The sequence below is a fragment of the Dipteris shenzhenensis genome, chromosome 31, assembly GCF_047967505.1.
Source record: "Dipteris shenzhenensis isolate YYH24624 ecotype China chromosome 31, Dip_SZ_1.0, whole genome shotgun sequence".
Lineage (NCBI taxonomy): Eukaryota > Viridiplantae > Streptophyta > Polypodiopsida > Gleicheniales > Dipteridaceae > Dipteris > Dipteris shenzhenensis.
In genome coordinates, this window is record NC_141626.1 from 4671360 (window position 1) to 4687994 (window position 16635).

Below are 16635 nucleotides of genomic sequence, written 5' to 3' on the forward strand. Positions count from 1 at the left end.
TATGGGTCCGAAAGGATCTAGTGAAGGCTCAAGGATGCTTTGAGGGTGAATCATATTTTTGGATTCCAAAGAAACCTCAACATATAAAGCCACCCCCTCCTCTAAACATCAAGCCTCACCATTTTCGGCCACCCCCTCATGTAAACAACAAACCTCAACATCAAAGAAGAAGACAACGCCATCCAACAAGGAAGGTACATTAACAATGTGTTCCCACAAGACTATTCGAAGCCCAAGGATATCACCTTGTCAACTCTTACATATGGGTATCCAAGCCTCGCTAGAACAGTCAACATCCCATCCATGCTTGCCCTAAGCCTAAATGCACACCATCACAAAAGCAAGAGCGGAGCCCCAACTCTATCAATACAAAAGCAGCAATGAGTGTGGATGCACCAGTAGTAGTCACACAAGAACCTACTCTGCAAAGATGCCAATAACAGTTATAACCTACTTGCAAGGATGAGGGAAAAGCACAAATGCAGGAGGATCATATGCAAAGGAATTCATCCATCTCCTCTCGAGTAGTTACACAAGAACCTGTCTAAAAAAGGGAGACAGTAACACAAGGACCTGCTTGACTGCAAGTCTATCAAAAGGCATGTCAATTTATTGCATCATCTTCAAGGCAACTGGCAATAACACAAGAACCTGTCTTGAAAAAAGAGACAGTAACACAAGAACCTGCCAAGACAAAAGCTGAATCCACATTGGAAGCCACACAAGAACCTTCCTTACTGAGAAATTTGCATCTATCATGAAGGTAGCTATGCAAGAATCAGCCACACAAGTAATGTCCATCATAATGGAAGTCCCACAAGAAGCTTCCACTATGAACAACGAATTATCTTCATCCTTGACAACTTTCTCAGCTGAAACTTGGGCTCAACAAAAGAAAAAGATCTCTGAGACATTGCGATTCTACTCACATTTGATACATAGAACATATATCACTTTATTACGATGAGTATCATAGAAGTGGTACATGTGGGAGATCACAATGTTCAATGGTGCAACACTAACAATAAGAAAAATGCCAATAGTAGATCCACAAGAACCTAATCCTAAAAATGGAGTAGCTCCACAAGAACCTACTGCTGCAATTAAGGATCTCAAAGAACTTCAAGCAACGTTGCTACCAATGGGATGACAACTTCTCACCAACAAAGATCTCCAGTGATGCCTTAGTGACTCTCCTTCGAAGTGATTATTAGACTTACATGAGGTCCCGAATAGTTATACAATTCATATTCCTCTGGTGGTCTACAAAATGATGTTCTTGCTAGGTCTAGGTCACAATTAGTCAATATGTCACTGCACTCACCTTCTGATGTACTCATAGGTACTAAGGCCACTTAGGTGAATAGGAACTCAGTTCCAAGTGCTAGGTCTAGGTGTGTCCATAAAGAGCAATAAAGTTATAACATGTGGAAGTCCTACCTCTCTGCTCACATGTGGAACTCCTAGGTGAAAATGGGACTAGGTGAAAATAGGCGATCAACAGTCCTCTTCAGGTCCTCACACTCAGCAAATCACAATTACATCAGCCCAAGGGCTCCTTGGTTGGGAAGATAAGCTACAAACACTACGAAAATTCAATACACCAATCAACATCAACGACATATCCCATCACCAGAGCCAAAACAGAACAGGACACTAACTTATGCCTAAGTCATCATGGTCTTGAATTTGAGTTCCACATGGAATGACAAGTGGTTCTCCACAAGCAGCTCTCGAGGATGCATTCAACTCCAAGGTGAAGGTGATTACCCCAATTTGGGTTTGGATGAGTTTCTTGTGACCTTTAAATCATTTTTCACATTCCTTTACTAACATCACCATTAACTATCTAACTTCTACTCATCCTCTTTTCTTTTTTTTTATTTTCTTTAAGGGGTTTGGATGGTGTATTATTAGACTCCTCTTCATTTGATGACTTAGACAAGTAAAGCTCTAGATGGTGCCACAACCTTATTAGGCTCAAATACTTCCAAGCAAAGCCGTCAATGAAATATAGTCCATAAAATGGGCTTTAAAGGAACTTCAATGTAGAGAAGCAAGACAAAATGTCATGCACAACTCTCGACATTCAAACATGGCATGTCAAAGACATAGTCTGATGAGAATCCATTAGAAGTCCCACTCAAATGAAATATGGGACTTAAGAGGAGCATGAGAATGCACTTTATTTACTCTACTAACACTAACACCACTAGGATCTTACATCAATCCCTAGTAACACCTTCTTCCTAATACCTTATGCCTTAGATTTTTATTTTTATTTTTATTATTACTTCTTTGAATGGTCACGAGTACTCAACTCGACTCACTCAAACCCTGAGGTGCTATTTCTAGAAGATTCACTCATCCATACTTCCAACAATCATTCCATAATAAGGAGCCACTCCATCCCTCTGCTGCGATGGACCAAAAGAAGATTCAGCCCAGTGCACAAGAAAGACTACTTTGTATGTATCTTCATTGACAACACTCCAACAACCACGAACATTGCACAATCTAGAGGACTAGATCGAGATCAGGAAGGGGGGCATGTTAACTGATTGGTTAACAATATGCCATTGCTGGTTAGTGATGTCATTTGATGGATAGTGGCAAGTCCGTAGAGCCATGATTGTGTCTTGGAGCTAAATGGGCCCAAGAGGATGGTAAAAGAATGAGAATAGAGAGTGGTATAAAGAGATTACAGTTGGCCCTCCCTTCAAAAGGTGACATGTATAAAAGGCCAAGTTGTTGACTTTGGTCTTTATTGTTGTATGTATAAGTTTGGAATACAAGCTCCCTCTTCTCTTCCAAGAGTTTCTTTGGGTGTTCTCTTGTTTCCCTTGTAGTGCCTTTGTGTTTTCCACTCCATCCCCCTTCACTCTCTCCTCCCGTCCTCCTTCTCCCTCCCTTCTCCCCTCCCTTCTCCCCTTCTCCCTCTCCTCTCCCTTCTCCCCTTTCCCCCTTTCTCTTGTGGAAACACATTGCAAACAATCTGGGAGCCGCTTGAGTGACAATAAGGTCGGCTCGTGCTTTGCATTGTTCTCACAAGGAGTAGCTTAGAGTGGAGGCTCCATCAGCATTCCTTCAAAATCCCATGACACGTGGGTCACCGTTGATACTACACACCAATAGTAGGCTATGTACTAGGCCATGGCCACTAAGGCTCTTCTTATTAGGGAGAGTTTGGCCAAGATCCAATATAGAAGCTTGTTTTGAACACTCTTCTAGAATTGGGGTGATGTATTTCTTTATTGAAATATCAATACCCACTTGGTAGCCAAGGTATCTTGTTGTCTACCCTCGTGGAATCTACCAAAAGCAAAAGGTAGCCCCCTAGTCTTGGACCTCTTGGACCTCCTGATAATGTTAGATAAGTGGGGTCTCAATGCAAGCTCAAGACCTTAGCTAAGATATTGCATGCAATATCCAGTAAGGTGATAGGCTTCCACTAGCAAATGTTTGACTTGTCCCCCCCCCTTTGGGATTAAGCAAATCCATCCCCGACAGAAGGACTGAGGAAGTGACCCTGAGTCAAAACTCCCATGACAAGCCAACTGCAGTGAGGTGAGAAGATCCTCCCAAGAGCTTCAAAAGAAGGTTTTGGGTCAATCCATCCTCCCTGGGAACTTCTAAGATGGAAGGACTTTGAGGGCTTCCCAAAGCTCCTCATCAGTGAACAATGCCTCTAACTACCAGATCAAGCTCAAGGGGGCTACTATCCAAACTTGATCCCATACTACCGCTCCAGCTACAAGAACTGAGGGAGACTCCTCCTTGGATTAGGGCAATCGCCAATAGAAATTTATGGTCATCTTAAGAATCTCTTGAGGGTCCACGTGCATCTGCCCCTATGCATCTTGCAACTGCTAAAGGTACGCCATTGCTAATCATGGTGCAATGTTCTGGAAGACCTATCTGGTCATCATGTCTCCCTACTATATCCATTTGGCTTGGGAGAAGTGGTATTTGAACTCGGCTTGAACTCGGCTTGCAAGACCTCCTTGGCCTAAATGTCAATTCGTGCACTCTCATGATCTCCTTGCTTGTCCTCTACAAACTCTAGGTTGTTGAAGTCGCCTCCAACAGTCCAAGAGTCAACATCTAGAAGGCACTCTATTAACCACCTCCAAAAGGTAGAGTGGTACTAAATATAGGTAGGCGCATACATGTTTAGGGCCCCAACTCTAGAGTCACCCACTTGGAGACCCATCCAATCTGCTCATCCTACGATAGGCTTGCCTTGATCAAAGACCTTTGGGGCCCTCGCTTTGGAAACTAAAATGCAAACCCCTCCACTCTAACCTATTTCAAGGACTGCAGCTCTAGGCCTCTCCCAGAGCCAATGGTGGTGACAACTAATGTGCGATGCTGGTGACATATGCTCCTATATCAAAAGAAAATCCACTGCCCATCCTACCACTTCCCTTTGCAACTCCTTATGAAGTATCAAATGTTGTGGTAGCTAACTTTGTGCATGATCATGAAGCCCATGCACGTTTTAACTCAAAATGGTCCAACTCATGTGGAAGAGGATAGAGACATAGGATCGCCTATGAGCGGGAGGCTAAAGCAAAGATAAGCAAAATCTCTAGAAAATTGTATATACAACTCTTTATTTAAATTGCCCCTAATGCATACATTATAATCAATCTCAACATTTGCTCCTAAATCACACTTTATATATAAGGATGGAGTTGTGAAGGAAATTTTACATTAAGATCAGAAGTTGCAAATTTTCATAATGCTTTGAGCATGGCTATACAATATGATGCAAAAGTATAAAACCTTGGAGTAACTTATCATCCATTACTCCCCCTCTTAGGCTACAAGAGGTTTTGGCAAACTCTGAGTCAACTTGTGAAATACCTCTGAAATATGGAAAATTGTCAATGCCTAAGGGCTTTGTGAAGATGGTTGCCACTTACTCATTGCCAGTTGTCATACTTCAAACTAAAATCTCATCGATTTGAACGTTTCTACAATGCTATATTCGCCTTTAAAAGTCTTTTGAAGTGCATGAACTTAGGGTTTTTCTTCTTTGCATTCCTAAAAGTCACCTATTTACAAAGGATGAGCATTGCTCTAGGGTAGGAATAGATTGGCCTTCTTACCCACATGATTCTATAAAATTTAATGTTGAGCTACTATTTGGACTCCCTTCTAGTCAAATGGGTCTTCATACATACATGACATTTGTTGTGTTGTGAGTGATTCCATCCAAGGAACTTCTATCTTAGAAGAGTCATGTTTGGCTTGTCTACTAATATAAAAATGTTTCACTTGGCTTTCTTACAAAAGTCTAAGGGTTATCCAAGTGTTAATGTAAACATGTTTTTTAATTTCTTGTTGATTTTTGAGAGGTAAGTGTCTTTATCACATGTTGGTTTTTGAGAGATGAATGGCTTTATCACATGTTAGACTTAATTCAGAGCAAGGATTTAACTATATTAATATGCCGGCCGAGTATTCAGTGTATACTTATTGTTGTAGCATGTTGCTCTTGTAAGTAGGTCCGAATTGACTTAAAGTTTGCCATAATTCAACATTAGTAGGGCCAAGCCATGACCTAAGGGGCTTATATCATGGAGGGGTAAAAGAGAGGAAATAAGTATTCCCCTTATGTTGTGCAAAATGTATCAAGGGAAGCTAGGGAAATAGAGGGGACTGGTCAAGGCTTCCTAGCACTATTTCCTCTATACTTAAGAACCATTGATGTGACACTTCTCTAAAGCCCGCCCTCATTGATTTGACATTTATGTTTAGCCCTCTTTCATTTTCCCATTGACATTATGTCACGCACTTAGGGGAAAACTTTAGAATTATGCTCTTCCAAGGGATAAACTTCTGAATAAACCATCCATCTTACCCCTCCGTGACATAAGCTCGTTAATTGGAACTTTGATCTTGTTATGAAAAATGACATAATTCATTAAGTGTCCCGTAGTACATACAACATGCACAAAGCAACATTAGTTTGGGGGAGGGGTCATCTACTACAGGTTCCCAGTAGGATGCAAGCAGTGACGCAGGCGATCGTTGTAGACTCTTGGATGTGTGGAGAGAAGAAATAAATTGCATGTGAAGGCATCGTACTGTGTGAGACGGGGGTGCGGGGACCCAAGGAGCAAATGTGGATTCTGAAAACGTTTGACAAGAGGGGAAAGGGGGAAAGAAATGCCACATCAATCCCGGTGGCATTAAATGCTGACATGTGAATGGGAGGGGAAGGGGCATCTAATGCGATGTTCACCCGCCCTAAAACCCTGCTGCCTCTTCTTAGTACTTACTCCTCTCCCACCTCATTCCTTTACTCATAACAACAAAAAGACGACCCCAAATTCTGAGAAACCGATCTTGCAGGAACCATCCGACTCAGACCGCAGGCCCTCTTAGCTTCATCAACGCTTTGCTCCACTTGCCATTTTCATTTCCAAGCTCCTCCTACCAGGTTCCAACTTCGCTCTACCTCTTTTGTGCTAGATTAGCTCTTCAATGCAATCCTTTTTACATGCCTGGATTCATCCTTGGACCTTAAATCCATCCGGGCAATCAAACTGTCGTTTCTAGTTCAAAGGCACACCTAGGTTGCTTCTTCGTTTGTTCATTCTGCTTTGAACTTCGATCACTTTCAGATACATCAATCTGGAGGAGGATCTTCCAGGGAAAATATACATCCCGTGATCCTTATAGAATCTGTCCTTGAGGCGGCTTATTTATCTTCACGACGTGTTCCGTTGCTCTTAGCAATTTGGATGATACAATCTGTCATTGCGACATGAACTCCCTGGTTGAGCTGGCAACGATCCTTAAAGGCTTCGGCGTTCAACTCGTTGTACAACGGATCCAAGTCTCTATCAAACTTAATCTTTCCGCTTTGATTTCTCTGGTCTCTCCTTGCTAATTGCAAAACTATTTCCCTTGCCAAAACAGCTCCGAATAGCTCCTGTACACGGCAAATTCACCTGGGGATCCAACTAGAAACGTTCACCATGCAAACTTCAATTCATGACAAATATCCGTTATCCAACTGTAATAGCATACATGATGTAATGCTCGTTGTAACTAGTGTTAGCTAGGACATCGTTAGTGTATCTCGAACTCTTCAGGTTCTTCGTATGCTGTATTATAAAACATGGATTCGGTGATCACCAGAATCTTGGCGGTTTATGGGTCCCTGAAGGCAAGCAAAGCAACGAATATATAATATGGAAGAGAAGTAGTTAAGGACTCACAAAATTATGCTCTCTGGCAATGTGGGCATTTTGGATTAGTATTTTAGGACAAATTTTCAGTATTACAGGAGAGCTTTTCGTGTGTAAATGAATTTCCAAGTTCTGAATGAGCAGCATATGCCTAGGTCAATATCTTTTACAGGATCAAAATTCTTTCCAAATTCAAATATTATTAGGGCCTTCCAGGCAACTACTATCTACATGCTCATGCACACCCTTTAGTCATTCGGCGTTTAGCATTACAATCGCACTCCAGAAGTTAGAACCCTAATAAATTTATCGTTTTCTTTCATCGCTCTGCTTATATGTGTGCGCATATATGTACTAATGTCAAGGATTCAAGGATGACAGCGATGAAAGGAGACTAGAAATTCCCTAACACACACACACACACACACACACACACACACACACAAATAGAAAATAAAATCCAGGAACATGCCCTAAGGACTAGGTGCAGCCAGGAACATGCCCAAACTCATCCTACAAAAAGCAATTTGAATGGTTATGTTTATGTAATAGGAAAAACATTCTTGACACATAGAAAGCAACTATACAAGGACATCTGTATGAAACCAGGAAGATGCTCAAACTTATTGTAGAAAAGCAAAAAGAACAGTGCAGCTTTAACCTCACGGCAGTCACCCACAAGGTAAAGCCATAAATTGCCATTATGCATACCAGGGACCAGATAATATGATATCCCTACAGAGTCAGCATCACTCAATGGTGGCTGTGATGATTCTCAATCACATTTGGAGTTCATTTTTGGTTGTTTGACATTTATAAGACTTGCATCAGATGGTTGACAAGTATGCCCCTTGTATACAGTCTCTTGTGTCTCTACGGAGGTTGGAAGTCTTGATGCAGATACATAATGATTAACCCTTGTAGAGCATCATTGTCTAATAAGAGATGCCCAATTTCAGACTGTAATAATGTCATAAATATTTGGTGCTAGGATACATTTTGGTTTAGATTCCATGTGCTGAGGTTTGTTCACATTTTGTAGTTTTCATTGGCAAGATGTGCTTGTGAAGGATGATGGAAGTTACAATTCTGAAATGGCTTCTATGATGCTGATGGATGGGCTGTGATACCCCTTGGTTTAGATTCTGTCTGAGGTGTGTCTGCGTTTGTGACCTCTCATCTGCATGCCAAAGCAGGATGTGCCACGTGGAGGAGTTGCGTAGTTGCTTCTATGGATGCTTGAGAGTGTGGTTTCCAACTTTTGTGATGTTTCTAACAGAGGGCAGACGATCTTTTGCTCATCTTAGTTGCAGATCAGGTTCATACTTCAGCACAGCAAAAACGGGGGAATCGACAGAATACATGTCTTTAATCAACAGTTTGGGCCAGCTGTTTTATAATCCTCGTACTGCCCGCTTGGCTCAGATAACCATCTGGATTTGTTAGCCAACCTGCCAAACAGCTTTTCCAGTTACACAGGCTAAGTCTTGAATCAAGCAGTTCTCCTATTTTGTCTTATGTGGCCAACTTTTGGGGTCATACCATCCCTCATCTAGGTAGCAATTGCTGCTTCTAATCCAAAAAGACTGCTGAAGTGCAATGCATTGCCAGTACTTCAATACTTCTTTCCCTCCCCGCTTGCGACCGTATTTGGTTTTGGCCATCCAAATTGCTGCATATACATCTGTCTTGAGGGAACGCATATTCTCGAATCTTGTGTGCGTGCACCTCTCTCTCTCTCTCTAGAGAGAGAGAGAGAGAGAGAGAGAGAGAGAGAGAGAGAGAGAGGGGCGCGCACACAGACACACACACAAAAGAGGTTCCGGAATCTTTTGAAACCTAGATGGCAGCTTATGCTCAGGTCTTCATGAGAACATAAGCCTAGCTTTGCCTGCTTAATTGCTTTTTTCTCATTTACTCATAATTTTGTTTAAAGTAGCTTACAAACTCCCTTTTTTCCTTTGTTCTTTTACTGGTTTTGCTTGTTTTTAAGACGATTTAATTTGTAAGATTGTAAATATTATAGTCATCTATCTGTATAAATATCTATATCTATATTTACATTTAGATAGAAAGATAGATATATCTATCTATCTATCTACATAGATATAGATATAAACATAGGTATAGATGTAGATAGATATGTATGTATGTATGTCTATGTCTATACATACATATATAAACATAGATGATCATTTTATAAAAAGTTTGATTTGTAAGATTGGATATAATCTAGTCTTATTAAGGTGCACGCGCATGCATATACACACACTATATATAAGACTAGAATATTATCCCGGGAAAAAATAAAATAAAATAAATAAATAAATATATATATCCAACATTACAAAATAAACTTTTTGTAAAATGAGCATATATGTTTATGTATGTATGTATACACATAGATACATGTCTATGTATCTATCTATAGACATTTCTGTGGCAGAGTCCAACCTTTGTGGGGTTTGGCCTTCCGGGTTTTACGCGTCTTCCAACGTGGCACATGTTGCGGTCATAGGGAGCATTTTTGTAGCCCCCTGCTTTGTCACTCTGCTCGACGCGGTTTTCTCTAGCGCTGGTCTGTTGGATGAGCTTTGTCTGCTTTCCAGCTTCCTGCCGAGTATTGGATGACTCCTACTGAAAGGAGAGATCTTGCCCAGAAGCTTTCCATTGGTGAATAGGGCTGAATTTGGGCCCTAGTTAATTAATTAGTTCTAATGGTGGGGGAAGTGGTACAAAAATTAACATAAGAGAAGGCGATCAACGTAAGGTGGGGTGGTGCAATTAGTGCTATGATTGTGTATACAGACATCCATACATAATACTTGTGTATGTACTGCATCCTAGGCAGGGACACGGATGCAAATGCATGCATACATATATCTTAGGTATGTACATAAATGCACACTTTTATGCCTGCATCCATCCGTCCATTATACATACATAATATACACAAATACAACCAACATTCTTAAATTCTGTTTACAGGCTCGAATCAAAATTGCAAGTAAATGGGTTGTGATTCCACAATGAGATGCTACCTGAACAAGGACTGAGCTCAGGTACCACTGGCTTATTTTCAAATCAGTGCCTTAGGGTTGCAGCTTCTGACCTGAAGTTGTGCATAAAGGATCAGGTGCCCAAGCAAGCTCTAGACTCAGCAACATGTTGGGATTATTGTGGTCATGTCCCCACCTGTGAGCCCCCAAATGAGGACGATAGGAGGAGGCCTGGGAGAAGCTGTACAACAAAGGACGACAAAGTGGCAAGTGTGAAGACTTTAAATGCAACAAGGCTGAAGACCTAGAGAAGAAGAAAAAGATTAAAGGCGTCTACTGCAAGAAACTCAGCGATTACGCAAAGGATTGTCGGAAGAAGAAGGCAGACTTGAAGCGGAAGTGGGAGTCCAAGAGCAAGGAGGAGCCAAAGACAGACAGATTCAGTCCATGTCACAATAGGTGAGCTCTTCTTACTTACTGAGCACTGCTCGGCTTATGCAGTGAGTGAGGAGGGCTGGTATGTAGACATCGGGGCTTTGGTATCAATGATACTCTCTGCGGTAGTAGATATACAATTAGATTTGCTAAGTACATACTATACACAATACATATTGCGTATTTAGTACTAGTAATACTATGAACAATACTAAATACATAGTTAGATTTGGTAGAATTAGTAGTTAGATAAGTAGATACTATGTATTCAGTACTAATAGTACTCTAAATAGTACAATATATATAGCTAGATATATATACTATATATTCTATACTAATAGTGACAATATTGTCTATAGAATGAGATTTTTTAGGGGCAGATCAATTCCAATAGATGGAGATGGCATTAGGGGATATTTGGGGTCTCAAAAGGGCCTCCAATTAGTGTTTCCTAATTTCAAGGGATTAGAGAGGGATTTGAGGTGTACCAATGAGAATGCTCCTTTGTGTGGGGCAATGGTACATTGAGGTGTACAAAAGGACATGTTGAGCATTTATGGGTGACCCATGGTTTAGACCCATGATCTTCACTCCCAGCCATTATTCTTGTGGTAGAACCCTCGAAGCCATTAGATCAAGGTGTAGATCCAATGGATACCATCAAAGGATAGAGGGATCAAATCTAAGCCCTTGAAAATGACAAGGATCTAATGGATGAGATCAAAAGAGAAGGGGGCTCAATTTAAACTATGAATCACTTGAGAATTTTGTGCCTAGATTTATTAGAATTAATAGTTAGATAAGTACACACTATTCATTTGGTAGTAATAATATTTTAAATAGTACTACATATACAGTGAGATTTGTTAAGTACATAGTTTTCTGTAAGTACAAACTTTGTCTTCAAGTACTATATCTTGTTGCATTTCTTTGATAGAGTTGGTTTCACTACTGGCACAACTCTAAATACTACTATATATGAAGATAGATTTGATAAGTACATAGTATGCACATTACATACTATGTGGGGTAGTATGCAAAGTACTTACTAAGTATCCACCAAACGGTTACATACCAGATATACGCCAAACACTAACTACTATTGTGCTACTAGTACAGTTAGTGCAGTTAGTGCAATTAGATCAAAAGGAGTTCTTTTGTAGATTAAAAAACAAGCGAACTGTGAATGGAGGAGCATATTGGATTAAACGTGTTCCGCCTCGACCTTTGATATCAGTCATTTAAGGGGTTCAAGGTTGCGCCAACAAGACACAGTATTACAACAAGATACAATATTACAACATGCAACATGGTTACACCAAGACCAGGATGCCTCGCTCAAACCTAGTCTTCCTCCGTCCCTATTACCTATATGCACCGAGGGTAACCACAGGGAGCATCATCCTGGAGTATTAACCCCCAACACCTATCCTTACCAGATCCAAGAATTCAATACCTGTAGATTAGGATTTATGCACTTAGCAAACATTTTTGGATTCACGAACTAGGTATCCAGATCAGGATTTATCAGCCAGGTATACCACAACTAGTCACCTCCATCAGCATGACGGGAGGTCACTTTTATATACTGGTTTGAGTTTCAGCAGAAGGGAATGCCATGGGCGTCCTCAGCCGTGGCTTGCTAGATTGCCATGTGGTTTGCTCAGTCAGCATGCAACAGCCACATGGATTGCCATGCAACCAGCTCAACAGACTGTACAAGCGCCACATCAGCAAAGCACCATGTCATCTCAAAGCGCAGCGATGATGTTAAAAGGTCAGTTGCCACATCAGTAGCAGGTCGGTGAGCAAGAGCAGTCTGGTCGGTGGGTTGGCATGAGAGGTTTGGTCATCTAAACCTTAGTTCTTTAAAGGAGATGCATAAAAGTGGAATGATTTCAGACCTACCAGAAGAAATACGCTTGGTCAATCAGTTTGAGGTCCAAGGGGGGCCTATAAAAGCAGCCCTCATTTCTCATCCCCACCTCAGGCCTTCCAAGCCTTCAGTGCAGTAGTAGATAGGCTTCCCCGCAGCAGATCAGCAGGGCGCCTCAACCTCTACAGGGATCTAGTGAAGATTCAACTCCTCTAGGTAGTCTAGTTTTGAAGTGGGGGGTTTTAGCCCCTCTATACAGTTGTATTCAGCCCAAAGGGCACTCATACGTTTCAGTTATATTCTCTCCCTTTGATTCTCTCACTCACATCCACAGCATCACTTTGTGTATTGAGTGCATCATCTTGCAGTTTGTAGTTAGTGAGCAGGAGAGAGAGTGAGGATAGTCTATCTCCCGCTACAGTTGGGCCCTGATAACATCGGTGGGGATGTCATAGTAGCTAGTCCCTACTATGCGTGATGGAGTTTTATTGTTTTCAACCTTATGACTGACTCTCATGAGATTAAAACTACACTATGTGTTGTGTTTTAAGAGGATAAGTTTGGGCATGCTCCTGGATTTATCTAGATATACATTTCCATACACAATCTTCCGCTGCGGGAGTCTTGGCTATAGCATGCAGTGTCCGTCTTTGTTTTCTAACACAACATGCTATTGATTTTTGGGCTAATTTTACGTATGTGTCAGGGATTCTTAGCACGTGGTAGTTGGTCTTAGGCAATATGCTACCGTGATTCATACCAGCATAAGTAACAACCCACCCATGAGGATTGTATTTGGTATGTAGAGTATGTAATGTGCCACTTCCTAGGTCATGGACAGATCAAATGTGCCTGCCTACTACAGCTATCCATAGCAAGAAAGTAGATGCTGCAGCTCAATTTGCCATCTAGGCAAAAATTGCAAAAGACAAGGAGCTTGAATTGAATAAGCCCGACGAGCCTGACTGCAAAGAAAAGGAGCCTGAAGAGAGGAACTAGCCCCCTTCAGGAAAGGAGCAAGAAGGGCTGAGCCTGCAACCAGGGAGCTCAAAGCAAGAAAAGAGAAAGCGACATGAAGGGAGGGGTCTGGCCCTTGAAGGGAGGAACTAGCTCCCTTCAAGAAAGGAGCAAGGAGGGCCGAGCCTACAATCAGGGTGCTAAAAAAGGTGACATGCTGAAAGCAATGTGGAACCAGCCCCTGAAGGGAGGAGCTATTCTTCTTCAAGAAAGGAGCAAGGAGGGCCGAGCCTACAATCAAGGAGCTCAAAAAGGCGACTTGCTCAAAGCAATGTGGAACCAGCCCCCTGAAGGAAAGGAGTCTTTGAGATGTAATCTATGTAATCTTTTGAATTATTAATGTTCTCTAAAGTTTACTTGGGCAATGTATCTATTTTAGGATAACACTTTGCAACAATGCGATTAGTTTTTGTATAGCATTGGTTGGTTGCAGCTTGGAGGTTGGTTGCACACTAGGATATTTAAATTTTACTGCCACTAGCACGGTGGTTTGCTTCTATTATTACAAGATGAATGGCATACAATTCATTCATTTAGGATTTGTAGTCACCAGCCTGGTGGCTGAAATTAGACAAAGATAAAGAGAACCTTGTTGAATCACGCATTGTTCATTTCCCAATTGATGCCAAACGCCTTTCTTTATAGCTCTAGCCTTGTGTTACATTAAAGGTATGTAAAGTGCATGCACTCTTGATGTTCCACATGCCTCTTTTGATGTTTAGTAATTCACCAAGCTCCGAACTCTTGAGCCTAGGATTGAAACGCCTAACATGAATTAACCGACAACTAACCCTTGTTAGCTAGGGATCTAACAACTACAGCTGTTGTGTTACCTGGGTCAGAATCCTTTGCACTTGCCATGCGATAACCATTTATCACCATTCAGCGAATTTTATTGCAATTTATCTTACAGGAATAGTTAATAAGTCCAACCATACATTCAATACACCACTTAGTGTGAAGGAATGCCGAATGTCATTTTGCTCATACTTTTGGCTATAGAAATGCAAATTTTGATCTCTTGAATGCTCTGTGCTGCTTTTGTTTCATGTGTGCAACAATGCTAGCGAATGGTTTGTCACTTCAGCTCTTGAGCTATATTTCAATTTGTATCAATGCTTATTGCTCTCACTACAGATATTTGTTGGTGAACTGGATTATGCTTAATGGACAATATTTGTTCTCTCTGTTGCAGACTGTTGTGCAATGAAAGGTTGACAAGTTCCATGCAAGGACGTATTATGAGGAGACTGATTCTCATCAAGAGAACTTTTGAAGTTTGAATGTTGATTTCATTCTCTTTCCATAAGGGTTCCTAGGATTGTAATCTGACGCCACATTTCACCTAGCAACAGTTCTTTTAGGTTATTCTGGAGCACAGACAAGCATGAAAATCCACAGCTGTGTTTGCCTGCTGGCACCCAATGGTTGAGATTAAGGAGAAGTAACTTTTTGCAGAATAAGATACTTAGCAAGGGTTTGTGTTGTCATATGGTTGGCAATTAGGGAGAACTTTCTAGACTGGCTAGTTCGATCTGGTACCAGGGAAATTGTTGTTGATGGTTTCCTATTTGCTCATCAATGGAGAGCCTGGCACAGCTGGAAGCATTATGTGAGAGGCTCTATAATTCTCAGGTTTCTGCAGAGCGAGCTCATGCAGAGAGCACTTTGCAATGTTTCTCTGTAAACACCGAATACATTTCACAGTGTCAGTACATCCTAGACAACACTTCATCCCCTTATGCGCAGCTCCTTGCCAGTTCTAGCCTTGTGAAGCAGGTCACTGAGCATACTCTTTCTCTGCAGCTGCGTCTTGACATTCGTAAGCAACCATTTTCCTTTGGCTTTCTTCTTATATTTTTGTACGTTTAAAGGACAATTAATTTCTAAGCCATGTAACAAAAGAGAAACAGCAGTGTGGAACCTGGAACTGATATGCTAAAAATGGAAAGTTGACATACTTAGTGCAAATCCCTGCTACACTTATACTATTGGAGTGCTTTTATCCTTTTCAAGAGAGAGGTTTATGCTGTTCGGTGTGCTTGAGGAATGATGCATTTGTAGAGAATGGGACAAAAAAAGGGAGATTTTGACAATTTCGGAAGCTGGCAAGGTGCCATGCTTATCAGGTGGAAAATACTTCAGACAGTGTTGTTATCTTTGTAACACAACAGACCTGTGCTTGTCTTGTGACATCTGTGCACGTAGATTCCCTCAGGTGGCATCTGTGCACTTTTATTTTGTACACCTCCAATTCCACATCTATTGCCCCACTTTGACAATAACTTCTTGCAAGAATATAAATTCACACTTTCATAGAAAAATATTTATCGAGGCCTAATATCGATCTTATACTGCAATGAATCAGGGAATTATGTGATTAGCTACCTTGCAACAAGAGGCAGAGAGTTGCAGTCATTTGTAACAACTTCTCTGATTCAGTTATTATGCCGAATCACAAAATTGGGGTGGTATGATGATGACAGGTTTCGAGACATTGTGAAAGAAGGAATGACTTTTTTGACGCAGGTCTGTCATAGTTCTTACACCAACTTTCAATTGCCTTTCATTTGAGCTCTAGAGTGAAGAGTGGCTTGTATCAAAGGAGCTAGCTTTTGATGGACCCTTTCAAAACTTGGTGTGGCTTTGCATATTAAGTAGTTTTACTTCACCAAATTTTGGTCGCGTTTTCTAGCCTCTTCTCAGGATTCACCCTCTCCCTCCCTCCCTCATTCTTCCTCCCTCCCTCTACCCAAATCCTCCTTAACTGACATCTTCCTTGTCGATGTGAAAAACCCTCTCTCTCTCTCTCTCTCTTCCCGCCTACCTCCCTTTTCACTCTACCAAAAACCATAGCTTCTCACCCAACAGGAGTCACGTTAAAAGGATAAATTTCTAGAAAACCCCACATGAAAATGTGAAGGAAATATAAGTTAGTCATGCAAATGAGTTCTACATTCCAAAAATCAAGCTTTAGTTGTAAAAAAGTTTAACCATAGGTGCAGGGTTGATGCAGTCACAATCCTAGTGTCAACAACCTTTTGAATTAGGCAGGAAGATTGCCTGTTGGAGATTGCTAATTATTTTAGTGGGCTTTTTGGTG

At 41.2% G+C, this 16635-nt stretch overlaps 1 protein-coding gene across 2 annotated transcripts in view; it reads left to right on the forward strand.

The window, feature by feature from the left end:
• The first annotated feature begins 6225 nt into the window (after positions 1-6225).
• LOC147880933 (ARM repeat superfamily protein) overlaps positions 6226-16635 on the forward strand; it is a 154113-nt gene continuing 143703 nt past the window's right edge. The window contains exons 1-4 of one of the 2 annotated variants that reach the window (XM_087402210.1): positions 6226-6451; positions 6636-6850; positions 14728-15354; positions 15901-16061. In XM_087402210.1, coding sequence (XP_087258336.1) covers positions 15114-15354; positions 15901-16061 — 402 coding nt within the window. In that variant the 5' untranslated portion in view covers positions 6226-6451; positions 6636-6850; positions 14728-15113. The remainder of the gene's footprint in view (positions 6452-6635; positions 6851-14727; positions 15355-15900; positions 16062-16635) is intronic. The other variant, XM_087402209.1, reaches the window with a different exon arrangement.